General features: G+C 48.8%; 1 protein-coding gene across 3 annotated transcripts in view; it reads right to left on the bottom strand.

Annotated features, from left to right (window-relative positions):
- Positions 1-2,489: 2,489 nt before the first annotated feature.
- The window catches only part of Zfp395 (zinc finger protein 395), a 40,164-nt gene continuing 20,538 nt past the window's right edge, over positions 2,490-22,115 (bottom strand). Inside the window, exons 2-10 of one of the 3 annotated variants that reach the window (XM_039093335.2) lie at positions 16,042-16,308; positions 14,355-14,587; positions 12,081-12,190; positions 9,737-9,966; positions 9,175-9,275; positions 8,099-8,399; positions 6,461-6,553; positions 5,213-5,316; positions 2,490-4,986 (exon numbers count right to left, since the gene is read on the bottom strand). In XM_039093335.2, coding sequence (XP_038949263.1) covers positions 4,875-4,986; positions 5,213-5,316; positions 6,461-6,553; positions 8,099-8,399; positions 9,175-9,275; positions 9,737-9,966; positions 12,081-12,190; positions 14,355-14,587; positions 16,042-16,284 — 1,527 coding nt within the window. In that variant the 5' untranslated portion in view covers positions 16,285-16,308 and the 3' untranslated portion in view covers positions 2,490-4,874. 3 annotated transcript variants of the gene reach the window in all.

Genomic DNA, 22,115 nt, shown 5'->3' with positions numbered 1-22,115 from the left:
CTCCCAGAGCCAGTGCTGGAAACTCACAGGCAGCTGTGCGTAACTGTAAAGCTAGCAAAGGAGATGCTGAGACTCGAACACGGAAGGCAACAGGCACTGTGAAGGCAATGTAAGTGGCTGTGGGAGTGTATGAACAAGGGTTGGAGGCGAGCCTGATGCTCAACCTTTGACTCCATCCAGCCATTCTTAGATCCCACTTGAAGCTCCAGACCCAGCAGAAACTTAAACAGCTTCCATGGGATGCAAACAAGGGATGCAAACAAAGAGCTGTTGGTTTGAGGCTGGTGGGTTGTGACACAGGAGGAACGACAAGCTTGCCCACCTGCTTTTTTCTCTGTGTAACACTAAACTCGGTTAGGTGTATCAAAGTCCAGCCAGGAAACATGGAGGATCCAATTGGGGTAGCTGACCAGTTCAATATCTACAAGGTAGACGGCTGTCACAGTCCACTTGCTACGCTGAGACAGCAGGATACAACTGTTTTTCTATATCCTAGAGGAAATGGTTCTAGAACCCCTGTGGGCAGCAAAATCATCCACTGCATAAAAAAACACATTTATATATAAACTACATACAAGCTTCTATGCACTGGAATTACTTCTATCTATACCACCCAATACAACGTAAACACCATGTAGAGTTGTACTGTGCTGCTTAGGGGATAACGAGAAAGGTCTGTATTTGTCTCGGACAGACTCGATGTGGTTTGGTTTTTTTTTTTTTTTTGGTTCTTTTTTTCGGAGCTGGAGACCGAACCCAGGGCCTTGCGCTTCCCAGGTAAGCGCTCTACCACTGAGCTAAATCCCCAGCCCCTCGATGTGTTTTTTAAGAGTCAGTCAGTAGCTGGTTGCAGCTGCTAATGTGGAACAATTATACTATACGCTGGGCAAATTCAGAGCAATGGTTAATTTCTTCTGCTTACACTTCCTATGGTCAAAGGGCCAAGGTCAAGGCACCTTCACTGTCCAGCGATGTTGGGGAGCCTTAGAGTCCAGCCCCAGAGAAGGTACCTACCCACCCCCCAAAGCAGCTCCCCAGGCCTCCTGGTCCTTTCTCTTTCAGCAGCCATTCACCCAGCTCCTGCCTTTCCTGAATAGGAAGCCAGCTTAGTGCAAAAGGGATTCCAGGTCTCCTCTAGAGACTCCATCCACCCTGCCTAAGGGCCAAACAGGGTGCTGTATGCCCATAACCTCAGCACTGAAGAGGCAGGAGGAAGCCATCCTGGACTTTAAGAGAAAACCTGAGTGGGAGGGGTGCAGTAATTCTTACAAGCAACACAACCCTTCATACTTTGAACATTTAGGCCCATCTCCCAACTTCCTTCAGCCTGCTTTATTTGGCATGCTCTCCTTGGAATGATTAAAGTTGCATAAGCCAGTACGGGAGGGGGATGTTTCTGCTTCCAGACCCTCACACAGAGGCCAGCTCAGCCAGCACCTGTTCACAACCTGTGATATCAATGCCCTTAGGGCAGACTATGCTCAGGACCCATCCTGGAGACACCACACTATGGTTTGGAGATATTTGGTGAGGTCCCCAACCTTCACTGCTGGAGGATTGGCACTGGGAGGTGGTGCCTAGGTTAGGGTCCTTGGGACCCTAGCCTCTCTGGCTTTCGGTTTTCACAATGATCTCTCTTGGCATTAGCTCCCAGCATTGTCACCTGTGGGGAGGTGATGTGTTCAGAAGTCCCGAGCAAGAGCCTGCACCATGTAGTTTGGTCTTTCAACCTCTAAACCCTTCTTTCAAAGTTAGCCTGTCTTGGGTATTTTTTTTTTTTTTGTTTGTTTGTTTCTTTTTTTTCGGAGCTGGGGACCGAACCCAGGGCCTTGCGCTTCCTAGGTAAGCGCTCTACCACTGAGCTAAATCCCCAGCCCCCTGTCTTGGGTATTTTATTATAGCTATGAAAAGTTGTTGAGTATTTAGAGCGTGGTTTATTTTCTAAGTTCTTAGCCAACTCTCCATCAGGCACAGAAACTTGCTCAAAATATGCCTTCCTTTGAAAAATGAATGTAAACCATGGAAAATAGTTACTTTCCAGATGACAATACCGTCACCCCACCCCACCCCACTCCAGGATGTACCCTTGGCAAAATAGTCAACCTCTGTGACTCACCGAAGTAACTTCCTTAGCCAGTGGTGGCGGCACACACCTTTGATTCTGGCACAGGGTAGGCAGGTGGATCTCTGTGAGTTCAAGGACACCCTGGCCTACAGAGCAAGTTCCAGGACAGCCAGAACTACACAGAGAACCAAAAAAAAGTAACTTCCTCCCACGGTCACTATAAGCACTCCCCCTACTTCCTGGTCACGTCTACCTACTTGGATTTGTTTTAGGACACTGAACCTAGAGCCAGACATGTGCTCCTTCACTGAGCTACATCCCCATCAACCCACCAATATGATAAGCAAATGAGTGACAGTGCTATATGCTGTCACTTCTATTGACAGTAGGAACAGGAGAGTGGTCAGTACCGACACACACTGAGTCAGACAATGTACCATTTTATTCCTTATAAAATATATTTCATATCATTGCTGTAAAAACATTACATTTCATTTCACATTTAAAAAAAATCTTAACAGTAAAAATAATACTTGGAAGACAGCGGGGAGGGGCGGGGGAGAAGCGCCAATAAGACAAATTCACAGATGGGATTCTCCCTTTTTGTGTTGTTGTTTCTTGCCCCCGGTAAAATCAGAACCTGGGGTGATCAGAAAGTAACAGATTTTTTTTCCCCACCAAATCAGTTTCCGTATCCAATTTCATAGGGTCCTCTAAGGTGTCAAGTTATACACTCACTCCCACAAGGCGGCCACTGCTCGAAGTGCTGTCTGGAGCAGCAACACTGTCTTCAAGGCCAGGTGAAAAGCCTTGTACACCCAAGCCTTGGTTCCCAGGGAGCCCTTTGGCTTTGTACCTGAGACGTCAGTGGCCACAGACAGCATCCCTGGACTCACAGCACCGAGAGAGTATGGTGCAGACCCACTGAGGTTGCTCCCAACATGGCACCACGTCTGAAGGTAACTCTGAGAGCTCTGAATAACGGAAACATGACTGGATCGTCTCCTAAGATAACTGTTTGCAGGCTAGGCCCTGTTGGTTTCAAAAGCACGCCTGTGGTGCCTTCACCCGGTCAAGATTCTAAACCCATGGGGCTGGGGAGCAGGGAGATAGAGATGAGGATGAAGCGGGCGTGATGGCTGGGTGTGTTCACAACCACCCTTGCCCTTCAAACCCAGAGCCAGACCACGTGCCAGGAACCAACATGAAAGCATTGGGGGGGGGGGGCGCGACACATGACAGCAGGCAGGAAGCCAACACCGCCAGGGAAGAGAGGGAATGAATGTAGGCTCAGGAGGCCGCACAGAGTTGGAATAGAGAACCAAACAAATCAGAACTCCTTCAGCTTTTAAACCATTGCATCAGTTCTTGTCTTTCTTCTCTACCCTTTCGGCCTGGTGTGCCAATGGAGCCTGCTTTGAATGGAGATTATATTCAGTTACGTCTGCAAGCTCCAAACCAAGGCCGGGATTAAAACTCCTTTGCTGAAGTAGACACTCAGTCTACACTGGGATTAAGAAGGGGAGAGGAGAGCCTCTTGGTGGGGGTCCCTACATGTTCAGAAACTCTGTTATAAAAATACACCCCTACCAGAGACACCCAGACACTGGTGTCTCCCCTCCATGAGCAGCCCAGGCCGCCACTACACCCATACCTCACACACAGTCTCTTAGGTTCACAGGTTTTCTACTGGTACTTAGTGTGTTCTTACACTGAAAAATAAAAAATGGATGTTTCCCATGTGACGCCAACAGTGGAGCCTCAGTGGTCAGGAGGATGCTCTCCAATGGCGACTCATGAGCCAGTGCTGCTCAGTCCCTGGAGAGGTGGCCTGGTGGCACTCCCTGAGCCTGTGACACCTGGGATGTCAGTCCAAAACAGTTGGGTCCTGGAAGCCATGTTGAGCAGGCCCAGAGACCCCCAAGGGAAGGAAATCTCTTCCTCATCAAAGACTTCCACATCGGACAGGACCACCTGACATGCTAGTGCCTCTGTGACACTCTGGAGGGAAGGGGCTTCAGGAAGGACTTTACTCAGTGGGAGCAGAGTTTGTACAGAGACCCTCCACACTTCCTCTCAGCCCTGGAAGGATGCTCAGGACAGTGTTTCAAGGTCACATTCTCAAGCTGAATTCATACTAGCCTTTTGGCTCAGCTTTCTGAGACAGGCTTTGAGAAGACGCCAGATGATGTCTATTGGCATGCAACCCAGCATCTGAGGGGACCCAGATCTAAAAGTTGCCACCCTTAAAGGGTATCCCTTTCCTATCTGCAGAAGCTGCTCCTACAGATGTCAAACCATATCTCAGTAAGTACAGCCACCTGCTCTTCTTAGGGCCCTGCTACCATTCCCTGGGTGGTCATCTACCTACCAGAAAGTTTGTTTTTATTCCAAAAAAAAGGGAAATCTGTTTTGCTCACAGTCCATTCTGGAATAGCTGAAAGAGCAAAGGATTCCCCAGCTCAGCACGAAAACGGGCAAGGCATCCTGTCTGTCCTACTTTTGATGCGTATGTAGTCCCAGAGAGGGTGGGATGGGGCGGGGGTCGGGGTAAACTCTTTGGTCTCCGGTTCGCTGCAGAATACCCTTGGTCAATTTTGGCTCTCTCCTATTTTAAGGGGAAAAAAATAGTTTCATTTAGGTTTGCTTTTAAAAAATAAAACACTCCCACAAGGGGGAGAAAGTGTTTTTAAGTGTTCTATCTTAGCCAATGGAGCCCTGGCCGCCCACATCCACGCCACATCATCTCCCTGTATTCTGCTGATGGCCAGCAGGCCTGGGGTGAGGAGCGGGGCCAGCGGAGGCAGGCTCAGTCCAGGAAGCGCTGGCAGGCCTTCTTCCACCGGCAGGCTGTGCACCACTGGTCCCGGTGCTCAATGCCATATACCTTACGGCACTTCTTGGCCTCTCCGCGGGCTTTCCTGACAGGGAACAAAATGAGGGTGGTGTCACTCGATGTGGTGATGACCTAGCATGAGCACTCAAACACACAGGAGCTTGAAGGAGTGAGTGGCACCTACAGCCAGAGACTCAGGGGCCTCCATCTGGGGACTTACCCTAGGGACTACAGTTGGGTAGATTCATGGGTCTACATTACCAGTGCTGATGGAGGGCAGAAACCAGAAGGCTGAGGAGGAGAGGGCTCACCTGGTGCTGCTCTGAGCACGGGGTGGGGAGGTGACAATCAGGTGAGACTTCACTGTGGGTGGCGGCTGTTGGGGCTCGCTGAAGCTGAGTGAGCGACTCCGGACCTGGGTATGAGGATTGTAAGCATAGGCTGTGAGCATGAGACCCCCTCAGAACAGAGGAGCTTTGCTGAGCCCAGGGCAGGTGCTGGTGCAGGGGACCATGAAGCTTCCCCTAGGACATGTTCAGCAGACAGGGTCAGTTTAGATGAAGTTACCATACAAGGGACAAATGAAGGCAATGTATTGCCTTAGTGACGCCTTCTGTCAACTAGGTTTTGCAGTCTGTGTTACTTCTCTGTGGCAGATGTGTGAAAGAAGAGCCACCATGTGGTTCTAATGACTTCCACTTTACTTCAGTTCAGAGTCCGGGGTACATTAGTCCATGGTGGCCTGAAACTGCTGGTCCAGCCCACACAGCCTCTGAGTGTTCCTATGATCTTCCTTAGTCTCCCTTCTGACAGCCCCGATTTCTCTCCCTTTCTTTCATCTAGGCATGAGAACTCTAACTAGCACTCAGATACACTCAGAGCAAGGAACTTAGTCTCTCTCTAACCTTGTCCAGCATATTTCTAAGCAAGAAACTTCTCCGCCCTGACCTCACTGGGAGTATCCTTCTAGCTGCTGAGAGGAGCTGTTGCCAGATAGAAGATATATGGTATGGTGGTTTGAATATGCTTGGCCCAGGGGAAGTGATACTATTAAGATGTGCTGCCTTGTTGAAGTAGGTGTGGCCTTGTTGGAGTGGGTGTGGCCTAGTTGGAGTGGGTGTGGCCTAGTTGGAGTGGGTGTGGCCCTATTGGAGGAAGTACATCACTGTGGGGTGAGATTTGAGGGCCTATGCTCAAGAACTACCCAGTGTGGACACCTCCCCTGGCTGCCTGGGTAGAGTCTCTCTTGGTTGCCTTTAGATCAAGATGAAGAACTCTCAGCTCTTCCAGTACCATGCCTGCCTGCACACTGCCATGCTTCCTGCCATGTTGATAATGAACTGAACCTCTGAAACTGTAAGGCAGCCCCAATTAAATATTGTCCTTCATAAGAGTTGCCTTGCTCACGCTGTTTCTTCACAGCAATGAAACCCCAATGAGACACACAATGATCTTCATCAAGTTATGGGGGTGGAGACAGGCAACATCAGCCATGTGACACAGTCCCCCAGTCCTAGAGATGCATGTAAAAATTTTGGAATTTGGCGGTCCACACTCACCGGCGAGAGGGAGGAGGTGGTGGTAGGGGCAGCAGCCCAGCTGATGCTGGTGTAGATGTGGGGGGAGACAGGGATCTGGAAGGCTGGCAGAGCCTGCAGAGAGAAGACTGCGTCAGCCTGGGCCCAACTAAGGACATGACCTATCTGCCTCAGTCCCAGTGACTTCCCATTTGCAACTCCTCGCCATGGTCCACCTAATCAAGGACCTGAAAAACACCAGGACACCTAGATAGGTCTTCCCACGAGCAGGCTCAAACCATCTAACCCCTCAACACAGCCATGGCCTGCCTTCTGGGAGGCTCCGTCTTACTTTGTAATCCTCTCTTTGGGGCTGCTTACATGCTAGCCTCGTGACTCAGTCCTTAGGGGTATTAGTCCTTGGCCGATTCACCTACTGAGAACAGGCCTTAAGCAAAAAGTTCAAAGCCATCTGCGTCTGAAAAAGGACAGAGAGCTACCAGGCAACTACTCAGGAGTGGGGATGCAGACAGGAATGTCTACCTTAGAACCATCTGTAACAAAACCAGCCACATTAACCAGATGCCACAGGGTCAGTGAAGGCTGAGCCTTAGCCAGACACTGAGTGGCCAATAATTCTAATGAGGAGAGCCCCCTTGTCTTATGAAATTTTTCTCATTGAAAGTACCACTGGTTTTAGGGGTGAAGGCTGGTCTTGCTACATAGCCTGAGCTAACCCCTGACCCAGGTGCCAGTATTATAAACATGTCCAGGCACACCTGGATGGAGGCACTACTGTTGGTCAAGTCTGCTAAAGCCAAATTGTACATACAGAAAGAGTTAAAACCCAGCATATGTACTGTGAACTTGGCATTCAGGACCAGGTCCGTTTTAAATGACATTGCCCTCCTCGCCATGGCAACTGTCCCTTGCCCATAAGCATAATGCAGTGGTCTTCCTTGGGCCTCTGTCATAGCTCCCTGTGTCCTGAGGAAATGGTACTTTGATAACAGAATTAGTCCTCACTGCTAACCCTAGCTCCATCATGCAGTTCATGAGAGCAGGGGCCATGTCCTAGTCCAGCTAAAGGGATTACCTAGTCCAATGTTGACACCTAGTGGGCATTCAAAGTGGGACCACTCAGTGTAACACCTCGGAGCTAAGAGGTGGCCTGGGAAACCCTGTGTGAGTCCTTCAATTCCTCTAACCAATCTTTAAAGTGACAGTTCTCAGGTCACATCCACACAACTAACATGACTAGACATCTTACCTCTACCAAGTGTCACCAAGGGTTCCTTTCTCTTCCTTATCTGTTCATTATTATTCCTGAGAAAGGGTTTGCATGTAGCCTGAGCTGGCTTTAAAACTCCCTATGTTGGTGAGGGTGACCCTGAACTTTCATTCCTCCTGTCTCCACCCTAACTGCTGGGATTGTGGGTGTGTGCATCCACAGCTGGTTTATGCTGTGCTGAGGACCAACGCAAAGCCCTGTGCATGTTAAGCAAGCACTCTACCAACTGGCCTAAATCCCTCCTCTTTCCTTTTCCTTCTCTGTGGAAGTAAGATTAGCAATTTGGCCAAAAGGCTCAGTCTTTAATCCAGGTGCTCAGAGGCCTGCCCTCTAACAACCAGCGACCACTGAGGTCCCAAGCTAAGCCCCCACATACGTATGTCCCATACCTGGTAAGCATGGTCAGCCTGAATGTGCCAGAAGGAGCCAGGAGCTGACTTGCTGAGTGCAACTGGGGGCAGGGAAGATTCCAGGCCAGGGTGTTCTGGGCCAGAGGACTGGACTTTGGCTGGAGGCAATGAAAGAGCAGCAAGGGATGGGCTGGTCACCCGGGAGGTGGACACTGGCTCGCCGGTAGGTGTCCCAGGGGGAGGCGGGGCAGCCACAGCCACAGCACAGTCTTCTTTCATCTGCATCTCTGTGTAGTAAAAGTCTTCCTCCCGCTTGAACTGATCAGAGTCAACAGTGTCCCTGTGTGGAACAGACATGTAGCCATCACTAAGGACATGCTGCCTTGGTTCGAAGCCAGAGGAAAGAAAGTTACAAGGAGGAATGGACTGTGTGCCCATCCACAAAGTTAGGGGAGGTTCACAAGAGAACATCCAGGAGCCATGCTCTCAGAGGACGCCATAAGAGATTAGAACATTGCCCATCTATGGGAGCTGTTCTTCTCTGCACAAGAGCTCACACAGCATCAAACATGTATGAACACAGACCCAGCCCTGGCACAGGCCCTCTTGGGGCACCATCTAAAGCATGCTCTCAAGGCCTGTGAGGCAGCTCATGGCAGAGCTGCTACCAGAGGGCTCTGTACAGAGGTGAGCCCCTTACATTAGCACTACAGCTGATGCAGACCTAACTCCCATGTCCCACTGCAGAAGTAAAGCTTGGCTACTACGCTTAAGACACAGAATGTTACCAGTGATTAAACAAAACTGTTCTATTTCAACCTAGAACTGAAACATTTTACTTCTTATACCAGGTAAGAAGATACAACCACAAGACTGATAGAAAGACACACAGAGCTCACTCTCTGGCAACAGCATCAACATTGACCACCCATACAAAGAATCTCCCTGGCCAGCAAAGCCATCATTCTGACAGAGCTCAGGGAGAGGCTCTGGGAAGCGCCTATAGCAGAGCCATTTCACTGGAAGCATTCTGGGCTGCAAGTCCTGCAGAGTTAGCAGGGTGGAGGCATGCCTAGATGGCACCTTAGGCAACAGGCACTGAGCTCTGTACCTACCCCAGGTGGAGGGCTTTGACGTGTCGTTTGATGCCCACAATTGAACGAAGGACTTTGCCGCAGCTGGGCCACAGGCATTTGTACATCACCTTCACAGAGTTCTAGGGGAAAAAGGAAATCTTAGCAATTGGTGTGTATGAATCCTCTCCGCAGCTTCTCTCATTGCCTGATGAGGATTTCAGCCAGACACAAAGGGAAAAAAACACTCAAGGGGAGGGACTCTCAGAGAGCATAAAACATGCACAAAAGAAGTTAAAAGTGACCTGGTGGCTGGCCACATTTCTTTTTTTAAAAAAGAAGGCAGGCACAGTAGCCTACACTTGAATACCAAGAGGCCTGGCAGAGACAAGTAGATCTGTAGATGGGGTGATGTGCCTTCGTGTGCATGCGCACCCACAAACACACACACACCCAGAAAACGTAGAGGAAGTAGAATCAGCCGCCTCTGTCTGGGAATTTCACAAATGCAGCAGAAGAGACCTAGAGATACCTGGGACCACGGAATGCCTGTTCCTCTAGGGATGGCTGTCCTCACATACTCACACACTCCCCAGTCACCTACCTTCCTCTTCCGTGGAGCTGGTTCATCTAACAGGAAAGGATCAGTATCCGTCTCAAAGCCATGATCAGTTTGGGGAGACCCAAAGGCATCGCCTAGATACTTGGGGCTGGCCTGCGGGTGGGGGGGCGAGGGAGTGGAGCTGCCACTGCTCCCGCTCCAGTGCCCGCTGCTGCCACTGTCTGAAATGTCACCGCTCTCCTTCCATGGGTCACCACAGGCTGCACGGGAAACTGTCCAGACAGAGAGGGAGGTAAAGAAACAGTCAGGCTTATCCCCAGGACCAAAGGAAAAAACATGAGTACGTGAATAATAAAATTAAAATATTATTAAAATTTCAACTATTAAAGATAATACTTCCTGAGCTACAGGGTGAGAGCAGGTGCAAACATTATGACAATTTTTGGTTCTACAACTGCTCTGCTTGCTAGATATTTTCTGGCACGGCCACATGGGTCATCACTGACCCACTCGGATGCACACACTGCAACTACAGTTCACTGAGGATTAATTATAACCTAGTTCACGCTGTGCATGCTAAAGAGAGGAACGTTTCCTGGTTCCAGCCCGGGTGAGAATGTCCACGCGGTGGCAGCAACACAGGGACACCTTCTTGGTGAATTTCCTGAATCTGCCTTTCAATCATTCCACCTCAGCCAAGTGCAAGATCGTCTGTGAGTGAAAGGAAACCGCTCAGAACTCCCAGACATACAGCCAGGTGACCTCCATGTGAGAGGAGACCCTGTCTCACCTGTCATGCAATGGCCACCTGCCTCTCAAACTCAGAAGGAGAATGCAAACAACAAGTGGGATTTTCATGCTTGGTTTTTCTTGATTTTTGTTCTACTTAATTCTTTGCCTTTTATAATGCTGAGGCTGAAACCTATGGCCTTGTTCATACAAGGCGAGCATTCTAGTACTGAGTGGAACCCCGAGCCTAGATTTTTACTTTTTGGATCGATGGGGTCTGTAGGGCTGCTTTAGGCTCAACCTAGACTCTCTTGTGCCTTGTCTTCAGAGCTCATCCCAAGCCAATTGACAGCATGATCTGAGAGTCTAATACGTGGAAACAGAAAGAGAGATGGAAAAGAACCTTTATTCTCAGCACCCCATGTTCCCTGTCCAGACACGGAGTCTCCTGGGCTTAGAGAGACACTGCCACACCCTGTGAGACCAGGACCGATCTGAAAGCTGGGCCGACTCTGAGGCCCCATGTTTCCAACCCAGGCCCTCTTTACTTCTAGAAGACACTTACTCAAACAGGATGCTGGGTAAAGAACACCCTTACCTCCCTAGATACCCCTGCCCAGTCTCAAAGCTCTCATCACTTGCTTTTCCTGGAAACTGAGACATCACACAGAGCTACACACAGAATATAAAGCAGTAGATGTTTAGGGCAGCACTCAAGAAGCATCTAAATCAACTGACCATGGTCCCATGAACGCGGACCCAAGAGGGACATTTTTTTTTCTCCCTTCTGCTACTTTCCTGAATCTGCTGACTCAACTTCTTGAGAACTGGGCATCCCTCCTCAGGGTCTTCCTTGTGTTCAGTAAAGCTGGCTGCACTGCTGGGATTCACCACTAGATGTCCCCAAGTGCAGTGACGGTCTCTGGGTGGAATAATTAAAATTTGCTTTTAATGTTAGATTAATTTTAAGTCGCTGCCAGCCTTGTCAAAAGCCTTACTCTGTAACCCTTCTTTAAGCCCACTGTACTGCATGGGTATAGTGTGTGGGGGTCATAACCTAAAGGATTTTTATTTGCATCTATAAATCAGTGGTCATACTGTTGGGAACTTTTTATTACTCTGCGTGTAGCGGAAGTCAAGGCCAACTCAGTTCTTTTCTTCCACCACGTGGGTCCCAGGAACCAAACCCAGGTTGTCAGGCTCAGCAGCAAACACCTTTACCCAGAACCATTTTGCTGACCCACACTCCTGGTTTGTGTTAAGCATTCAGATTCGAGACTTGGGCTCAGGTATGTGGCCTGTAAGCCCACCCCCGGGGAATCTGTGAGGCTGATTTGGGAACTGCGAAGTGAATACCAACAATCAAGGCCACTAGGGGACCACTGAGCACAGTTCTGCTTTTGTAAACTCAGTAAATATTTCTGTTGGCCCTGTCCAGGCTCCCATAGAACTTGCTTGAGTGGCCGGACAGCTTGATTCAGTGCCGAGTTCAATCAGCCACTGTCACAAAGCACCGGGTTTCTTCTCAGGTGAGGAAACTTAAGAGACTGCAGAACCCTACTGCCAAGCTCACACTGGCAATAGAAGCTGGGAAGAGAGAGAGCCTCAGTCATGGGCCTCGGCCATGCCAGGAACCGGTTCAACCCCACCTGCTCACCAGAGAAGATGGGCTCAGCCCCAGGAGGACTCTGCACAACAGGACTGCAAGACAGAGACGTCAGCACCATGGCAGCCATCATCTCGTCCATCTCCACCGCATCCGACTTCCTGGATTCAAACGAGTGGAGAATATGCTTACTTCCTAGGCCGACAGGTCCCCAGAGCCCACAGATTACGCTACCACATCTGCCTACTTTGTGATCACCTTACACTGATATGCTGTCCCCTTACACAGCCCCCACCCAACCAAGTGGCATAGGCTCAGTGGATGGTAAAGCCAACAGTCCATGGAAAATGCCTGTTCCGGGCGGACGGTGCTTCTATTAGCTCAGAATGAGCAGGTGGGTCGCCTGCTTAAACCACTCAGACACCTGAGTCAGTGCCGCTCCCCCGAACTCTCCTCCTAGCCCTGCAACTTAAAACTCAGCATTTTATTTGGGGGCAGAGAGAAGAGTCAAAAGAAGATAAGGAAGAAATAAATGATGCCCACCGGAATCTAAACACTAAAATTACATCCTTCTCCTGCCTTATATTCAAATTTAAGAGGAAACAATTACACTAATGGCTCTCTCCCTTCTGCCAAAATAAACATAGCATTCTGTTAGCTTCTGAATGTCAACAGAACCTATTACATAAGCCAATGAGCAAACAGACTAGAGTAAAATAAATAACCAGATGAAACTATCTCCCACTGTTAAACCCCGTGCTTTAGACGGGCTGCATAGAATTTTATGTGTCTTTTCTTTCCCTCTAAATTCACACAGTTCTATGATTTGGAAGTAAAATAAGCACTATCTGGGGAAATGTAAAGTAACTGGGGAAAATCAGAGCTTAATAAGCTGCCAGTGGTGTGACTGCTTCAAAGGACTGATTCCCTCATTCTTCATACGCCCGGTCTGCTAAACTGTGCAACTGGGTTTGAAGCAGATGGACCAACACCATTAACATTAAACATGACTTTACGGGATCTATGTGTTTTCACCTCCTCAGAATAGCAAAACAAGTTCTTTGCTGGCCTTCCACTGGTTACACGATCAGAAATGCTGTTCCTCTGGACTTAAAAACACTAGGCTTGCTGGGCCAGTGATACGGCTCAGTAGGTAAAAGTGCCCGCTGCCAAGCCTGACCAGCCGAGTTCAGTACCCACAGGGGAGATGAGAACTGACTCCTCAAAGTTATCTTCTGGCATCCACATATGCACACAGCGTGCACACACACCCCCATATGCAATAAATAAATGAATGTAATGAAAAGACATGTTTTAAGCCTGATCTGCCAGCAGCTCCTATACCCGCAGAAAGAAGTGGGATAGAGTTTAGCTATTTGTATACCTTGCATGCAAAATGGTAAAATAGTTCAGCGGGCAAAGTTTCCTGTTTTAAATTATTATTATTATTATTATTATTATTATTATTATTATTACTACTACTACTACTACTACTATTATTGCATGCTGTGTGCCAGTGCACTCATGCCACAGCACACATGTGGGGGTCAAAGAACAGCTCTGTGGAGTAGGCTCTTCCTTCCACCCGTACATAGGCTCAGGCATTGAAAAGTTGTTAGGCTTGCACAAGCTCTTTAGACTTACTGAGCCATCTCAAGGCCTGGGGGTCTCCTTTTAAATCTTAAGAGGTCAATATCGATAGACTGTAGGGTGACAGCCTATCCCTAAGCTCTAACATAGAACATTCATTCCTCACCCAATGGTTTTAGCACCCAAGAGTCAGACTAGCTGTGCTCCTGACACGGCCTGTCCAGTTCTGAGCTAGGAAAGGATGGCATCGCCTTTATAAATGCTGTTAAAGGATCAAAAGCGTTTTACTCCTTGACAGATGATACATGCAAATGATGCTGAATTATGAGAAAGTCTGGGGATCCTGATTAGTTTTCACTGGTGGAAACACGGCTATGCCTACAGGCTTTTGGGTCTATGTAGGGGCTGTGGCAACAAGTGGTCATGAGAGTCTGCTTGGGCCACAAGGCTAAAATCATTTTCCCCACCCGACATAGAATGAGCACCGGCACCGGATTGAAGCCATTTGTTCCTGTCTCTTCTTCTGAAAGATTATGACCTGAGCTTAAACTTTCAACAAAGCACATACACGTCACCCCTAAGAGTTATAGAGAAGAAAGGATGTTATCTAAGCTTCCTTAAAAGGATGACTCCCCAGTACCTAGCTTCACTATCCCATCAAGTAGGTACCTAAAACCCCACATTTCCCACACCGTGTTCCAGCCCACACCTATAACCCTCCCCACTCCTACAGACCTCTTGGGGACGTCGATGTTCCTAGACACGGGTCTGTAGGCTGGCACCTGGGCTCTTGGCTCCGAGGCTGGCACATGGGATGTGGTACCCTGCGGTTCCGCCAACCACACCTCTTCTACTTTACAGCAAATCTGTAACTTCTGGTCCAGCAGCCGGACTGTCACCTTGTCCTCAGCCCAACTGTGCTGCTCCACCAGGCCCTTGCACTCCTGACCCCCATACCACACACAGACCTGCAGGGGAAGGATGGTCAGTGGTCAACGCTCCGGAGTCCCCACACCCAAGCCCTTGGAGATCTGCATTCCAGGTATGGGGCTCTGTCTGCAGCAGCCTACGCTTCAACACACTTGTCTTTAATGAGGCTAAGATCTGGCAGACACCCCCAGTGTTCACATGTTAGACACTTAATCCCCAAGATCAGTGTCAGGAAGTGTAGTCCACTGTTTATGAATGTCACAAGCACTGCTGCTCTCTCAAATGGCCTGTCATAACAGGAGAGTTATCCAGAAAGAGGGGGTGGACAGGGAGAGTGAATTGTTATAAAAGTGAATGCAGACTCTCATGCATGCAGTCCTTATCCTCCCCATGGACTTTCCAGTCTCTGGAAGGTTGAGCCAAATTAACTATACTGTCTATACCCTACCCCACCTTGGGCATCCCATTATAATAGCCCAATCAGGCCAGGAGAAAGCAGGTATTCCCAGGCACCCAGCCAAGCATGCAGGCAAGCCACGTGGGGTCAAATCTTTCTCCTACAGCTCCCTACATGACGCCCACCCTAGAGGATAGTGAGCAGGTCAGCAACTGGGGTTTCTGTGGACCTCAAATTACTCTCATCTCTCAGTTACCCACCCTACCCCTCGCCTCCAAACTACGGGTTTTTATTTTATGTATGTGAGTATACCAGAAGAGGGCATCAGATCCCATTACAGATGGTTCTGAGGCAACATGTGGTTGCTGGAATTTGAACTCAGGACTTCTGAAAGAGCAGTCCCTGCTCTTAACTGATGAGCCATCTCTCCAACCTGCCCCCAAACTCTTAAACGTTTAATTTACTCAATGCCTTTCTTCTGGAGAGTTCTAAGTCCCCAACTCTTCCCAGCATGTACTGGAAAGGGAGAGAGGCTCTCTTGTCAGGGTACCAGCAAGTTAGAAGGCTATCTTATCTCATGAGGACAGAGGTCTAGTAGGCACCAAGCTTCATGGAAAGACAAAGGCCAAGTCTCTGTGGATGGACCCTGGAGAAGGCAATGGCAGGAGGCCCCCAAATCTGGATCTAGGAGTAAATCAGACCTAGGTGACTACGGGCCCAGCCATGGCAAAGGGATGCAAGAAAAACAGAATCTCATCAGGCCTGGACTTCACATCCATCTGCAACTTCTGCAAACGACTTCTCTAGCTCCTATATGTAAGGTCCTCCTCCTTGCTGCCTACATTTGTGAAATGAGGCAGACAAAAGCTGCTAAGTTAAGGCCAGCTTTGCTCTGAGGTTGTCTCTCAGCATCTCAGAATGCCTGGCCACTTTCTCCCCAGCATGACATTCATGGAGATGCCCTGATCTGAAAGGAGTTCATTCTCTACCTAGAGTCCCAGTTTACAGGCCTTTCAGAACATCACTCAGGTACCACTAGTCTGCCAGTTCCAGTGCTCAAGAAACAGTAATGTGTCCGTGCTGGGCTCAACCTACCTTCTGTCCAGGCTGAAAGGTCACCTGTGGGTGTCCTGAGGTACCCAGAGCTCTGAGGACCTCCTTGGGCTGCTCCTGGCACACAGGGTCCTTAGAGGTGAGTGAGGACTGAGGTGTGGCTCCTTCTGGCACTTCTATCTGCGGCTCCAAAGGCAGGCTGGCCCCTGATGGCACCTCAGAGGCACTAGGTCCCAATACCCGGGCTCCCAAGAGGGAGCGCTTACCAAGGCGTCGGGACAGCATGCTGGATACTGGCTTCTCTGTCTGCTGAGACAAAAGTGGCAGTGAGTGAGAGTCTGTCAGTCTCAGTCTCTCTCTCTCTCTCTCTCTCTCTCTCTCTCTCTCTCTCTGTGTGTGTGTGTGTGTGTGTGTGTACGTGCACAAGTGCCATGGCACATTTGTGAAAGTCAGAGAACTTGTAGGAATCAATTCTCTCTTTCACCACATATGTTGCAGGGACATCAGGTTTGGTGGTGAGATGCTTTACCTGTTGGGCCACCATGCCGGCTCTATCTTTTCTTTATATAGAAATAACAATACCTATTTCTAAGAGGACACATAACAAATATCGATAAACTCAAAGGAAATAAACTCACTTGTGAACCTGCCTCCCCAAGAGACCCATTGCTCCCCACTCCCACGTTCTAGTTTTTAATTTTGTTTTTGAAGACTCCTGTTTCATGTAGCTTAGGCTGAAGTTTCCTATGCACTGGAGAGTGACCTTGGATCCCCTGCTCCCTCGCCCAAGCATGTTCAGTTGATGTGGTGCTGGGGGCCAAACCAGGGCTCTGTGCATGCCAGGCAAGTACTTTACCAACCGAGTCCACCCCAGCCCCGACCCCCAGCCTTTTTCTAAAACCTTCCCCACTCCTTCTATAATTGTGATCACATACTTTTTGTTGTTATTTTGTTGTTTTGTTTTGTTTTTGAAGCAAGGTCTTGCTGGGTAGCTTGGCTAACCTAGAACTTACAATTCAGGTCAAGTTGGCCTTGACTTGTGGCAATCCTCCTGCCTGTGCCCCCAAGTGATAAGATCATAAGTAAGAGCCACTTCACCCAGCTCGGCACATTTTATTTCTATAAAAATGAAATCATTTTTGGTAAGCTTGGTTCACTCAATGTGCCAGCTAACCTTTTCCCACATCATGAAGTACTGTGCTATAGAAACAGCCACCATGGCTTCCTTGGTGGGGGTCCTCCACACAGTGTTGCCAGTTCAGTCCTGTGGGCTGCTGTTAGACACAGACTCCCAAGCTGAGTTCGCTCCAAAGCTGCAGACAACCTTGGAAACACACTGTGCTGTTTTTCTCCTAGAAACTAACACCACCAGGACTGGAGCTCTTCCACGGGCTGCTTTTCCAGAAGACTCACCTTTGGTTCTAGTAGCTACATGGTAGCTCACAGCCATGTGTAACTCCAGTTCAGGGAACCCTATGACCTATTTCTGGCCTCTGCCCGCACCAGCACAGACACAGACAGACATGCAGGCAAAGCACTTGTATGCAGAAAGTAAAAATAATAGATCATTAAATAGAAGAGGAAAAACCAGCCTCTGCCAAGCACACTGTCCTCCTTCCCTCTGCCATCCCGTGCCTCTCCACTCCCCCAGGTCTCCAAGCATCCCTCCCGCTCTGCTGCCCCAGGGGTATTTGTCTATTGAGCTGAATGTGCAAGAGGCACATTCCAGGTGTGGTGGGGCTGGGATGGACATTAACACGCCTGGGCTTTCAAGACCTGATTCCAGGTGCCGCTTCCCCGGCCTAGAACACCACCAGGCCATTGGACACAGGCAAATATCTCAAAAAGGGTTCCCACAGCCGGGCAGTGGTGGTGCATGCCTTTAGTTCCCCAGCACTTGGGAGACCAAGGCAGGAGGCTCTCTGCGACTGCAGCCAGGCTGATGGTCTCCAGAGTGACCAATGGCAGCCAATGTTACAAAGAGAAACTCTTATCGAGAAAAAAACAAAAAATTGTTCCTCATATTCCTCCCCACCTCCTCCTCTTCCTTCCCCTTCCCTTCCTCCTCTTCCTTCTCTTCCTCTTCCTCCTTCTCCTCCCCTCTCCTCCTCTCCTCTCTTCTCCCCCTCTCCTCTCTTCTCCCCCTCTTCCTTCCTTTCCCAGTCTATAACCAGAATCCTGTTAGGGCCATCGAGATAACTCACTGGATAAAGTCACTTCCCACCAAGACTGATGACCTGTGTTTGAGCCTCAGGACCCACATGATAGATCTGACTCCTGCAAATTGTCCTCTGACCTCCATACACACACAAATAAATAAATGGAGTAAACTGCATCCCCTAGCCCTAAATACCCTCTAAATCCTTGTTATCATCAAATGTCTTTGAGCTGTTCTATAAGCCTTTACTTTCTGCCCTGGCCCAAAAGTACCTCCGGGCTGATTTGTCTGGGTCCCATATCACAGTCTCTCCCCACCCCATCCTCCCTCCTTCTCCCAACTAGCCAGGCAAGTTCTACTAGCAACCATGTCTACAAAAACCAACCAAGGGGTTGGGGATTTGGCTCAGTGGTAGAGCGCTTGCCTAGCAACCGCAAGGCCCTGGGTTCGGTCCCCAGCTCCGAAAAAAAGAAAAAAAAAAAAAAAAAAAAAAAAACAACCAAGATGGGGAAAGTAGCTATAAAAGGAGAGCCGGAGGGGATGGGGCACCAAGAGAACAGGCCCTGTACACCATCACGATCAAAGTTCATAAGAACTCACAGAGCCTGAAGCGCAGGGCCTGCACAGGTCTGCACCAGGGCCTCAGCATGTATGTATGCAGCTTCCAATTTAGTGTGTCAACATATGGGTCTCCAATTCCTTCGCCTTCTCTCGGGCTCTTTTCCTTCTGTTGGTTTGTCTTGTCCAAATTCAATGTGATAGTTTTTGCTTTATCTTATATTGGGGGCAGGGGGAGGTATTTTTGAGACAAGGTTTCTCTGTATGGCCCTGGCTGTCCTAGAGCTTGCTTTGTGGATCAGGCTGGCCTCGAACTCACAAGTGCTGGGATTGAAGGTGTGTGCCACCATGCCAGGTTTGGTTGTTTTCTTAAGTGAATAAACACACGAATGAATGAAAACCTTGCCTCTGGGGTAAAGGTTAACAACGGAACCGACACTTAGGCCTACTGGAAGGGGGAAATCAGTTTCCTCGGTGGACTGACACTGGGTGTATTACGCACCCCAGCGAGCTCAGGAGAAGCTGACCAACAGCACGGCACCAGGTTTTTTGTTACTCAGGTCGCAGTTCTGTTTTCTCGTTCTGTTTGGGTTGCTTTATTTTGTTTACTTGGGTGGGGGTGGAGGTTGGGTGTTGTTGTTTGTATTGAGGTTTTGTTTGTTTTTGTTTTCTTTTGAGAAAGAACTTAAAATTGGGTGAGCAGGGAAGGAGAGAAGATCTGAAGGACCTGAAGGACTGAAGAACGTGATCAAAACATTTCCATTTAAAAGCTGTTTTAAATCATAAAAAATATAATAAAAGGGGAAAAACAAAACAGTAACAACGAAAGGATAATAAGAAGGTGGCAGCCAGGCAGCGGTGGCGCACTCCTTTGAGCCCAGTTCTCTGCAGGCAGAGGCAGGCGGGTGTCTGCATTTGAGGCCTGCCTAATCTAAGAGTTCTGGGACAGCCAGGGCTGCACTGAATCGCTCTCAAAGGTAACAATAGGGTGAATTAACAAAGGGGTGGGGCCGCAAGGAGGGGAGAAAGAGGTAAAGACGGCGCAAAGTGGACAGGCTGGCTCTGCTCAAGTCTGTCATCTGATGTACTGGCAGCTTGGCCCAGGGACCCCCAAGAAACAAAGCAAAGATGTGGCATGCAGAATCCCCAAGTTAGGTGGCTTGTGCCTTCACACTCTCATAGAACTTTGTGACTACAATTTAAAAAAAATTGCCCCAGATAAATGGTTTTTAAACTGCAGCCAACAGGACAGGGTATGTGACTCAGTGTTGAGTGTACCTGGTGTAAGAGAGGCCCTGGGTTCAATCCCAGGCACGGGGGGGGGGGGGACAGAGCAAAGGGAAGCTACAGTGTAAAGCCACTTACTGACAACAGGTGGCAGCATTACCACAGAGAAACCATCGGTCCTTTTCTTGCCCTCCCCCCACCCCCAAAAGAATCCCAGGAGCTACCCCCACTTTGCTGAGCCGGAAGTTTGGGGTTTCTAGTACTGAAAACGAAGACGGCAGAGTTTCCAAACCTTGGTTCCCAGTCTTCAGAAAGAACCTGAGATGTTTGGGCAACAAACTCTGACGCTGTTTTTGGAAGCCTGTCTTCTTTTAAAGAATGCTCTTCTGTTGGTTGGTAAGCCTGTACCTTCCAGAAGCCAGAGGGATCTGTGCAAATAGGCAGCTCGCCTGCTCCTTCCTGGCCTGCGTCCACAGGCTGGCTACTTTCTCCAAAAATCCGCCCAAAAACACACATTATGCTTTTAGAAAGTAATGCGGCAATAAGGGCAGAAATTGGCCGGAAAGATGGGTAAAGGAGCAAGGTCACACCTATTCTGGAGGTGCTAGCTGGTCACTTGACATGGAGGATCTGACCCGTCCTCCTCGTATACATGCACAGCTCCAGCTGGCCTCCTCCAGGACCCTCGTCCCTGACCAGGATGTTTTCTCAGGGAGAGCTACTCATGGCACCTGGACCAGCCAGCCTAGCAGAGAAAAGTTAGGAAACCTGTTCTGTAAAGTAACAAGGACTGGATTTCAGCGTGCAGCTAAATGCCGCCTTTCCGGTTTTACAGTCTCCACTTGCAGGATTCCTTGATGGGTCATAAACTCATAAAGTGGTCTCAGACCGTCATAAGGGCATCTGGAGCCCCACATGCCGTCATCAACAGGAAAGGGATCGCTTATGTGCTTTGGTCAATGTCCAGCCTCAGCAAATGCATCCTGATGTGCTAATGGCCTTTAATGCAGACATCTGCTATCCAGTGCGTCACTGAACCTGACAGAACGGTAAAACAAACTGCCACTCATCACGTGATGACTATGGGACAGCAGCATCTCTCTCAGCACATGTCTGCAAGTGCTCTGAGCTGCATATGATAGCTGTGCCTCTCACTACCCAGGGGCATTGCGGCATGCCATGACATCACGTCAGGAGCCAGTGGTTTATTACACAACATATAGGACTTTTGTCAAGAGTTGAAGAGGGTGAAGTTGGGATCGAGGTGTCTAACTGCAAAAGCTCTGACATTCACTAAGCTGCTGATGAGGGTCAAGGTGGAGACGAGAGGCTTCTGTTCAAGCCCCATTTTTGTGCTTTTACAGACCTCACAGGCAGCGCGTTCACAGTAACCTGAGTTTTAGCACTTAATATCCTGGACGCTACCCTCATCCTTAACTGGAGAATAGCCAGGTTTCTTTTTATCCCTTTAAATCTTTAATGCTTTAATTTCAATTGTTTTTTCAACATTATGTTCTAAATTCAACCAGAGGACAGAGGCTATGAGGAAACCTTGTCTCCTGTTTTCAGGAGATCTCCACGAGTTTCCAATAATGACTAACCAGCGCTTCAGCTGATAGGCGCTGTGTGCCCCTGTGTGTTAACAGTGATTATGAGCAAATACGTTCATGATTATTTTGGTTCGAAGGCCTCCATTTGCACTTTGCCATATCCCATCACCACTACCGGGTGCTTCTTAAGCCTTTGCAGGAAAAACAAAACAAAACAAATCAAACAAAAAACCAACAACAACAACAAAACTTAACCTATTTGGGTTCTTTTTTTTCCTCCCCAGAGACAGGAGAAATCCCTACCTAGTTTCAGTGAGAAACCCCAGTAAGGGGGCTAGGAAGAAAGCTCAGCAGTTTACAGCATGAATTGTTCTTACAGAAGACCCAAGTTTGATTCCCAGCACCCATGTATGTCACTCACAGGAGCTCTGACGGCATTTCCTGCCCTCTCTTTGGACAGCAGTACTCGCATGCACACACCAAGCCACACACACACATAATTAGAAATAAAAATAAATCAAAAAAAAAAAAAAAAAAGACTAAATCCTGGTGAGGGTATCCAAGGCCCTAACCCAAAGCCTCTAATCTCAGCTATCCGTCCACTTCTTTTGTGTGTGTGTGCA

The sequence above is a fragment of the Rattus norvegicus genome, chromosome 15 (assembly GCF_036323735.1).
Source record: "Rattus norvegicus strain BN/NHsdMcwi chromosome 15, GRCr8, whole genome shotgun sequence".
In the NCBI taxonomy this organism is placed as follows: domain Eukaryota; kingdom Metazoa; phylum Chordata; class Mammalia; order Rodentia; family Muridae; genus Rattus; species Rattus norvegicus.
This window is presented reverse-complemented; position numbering and strand designations above follow the sequence as displayed.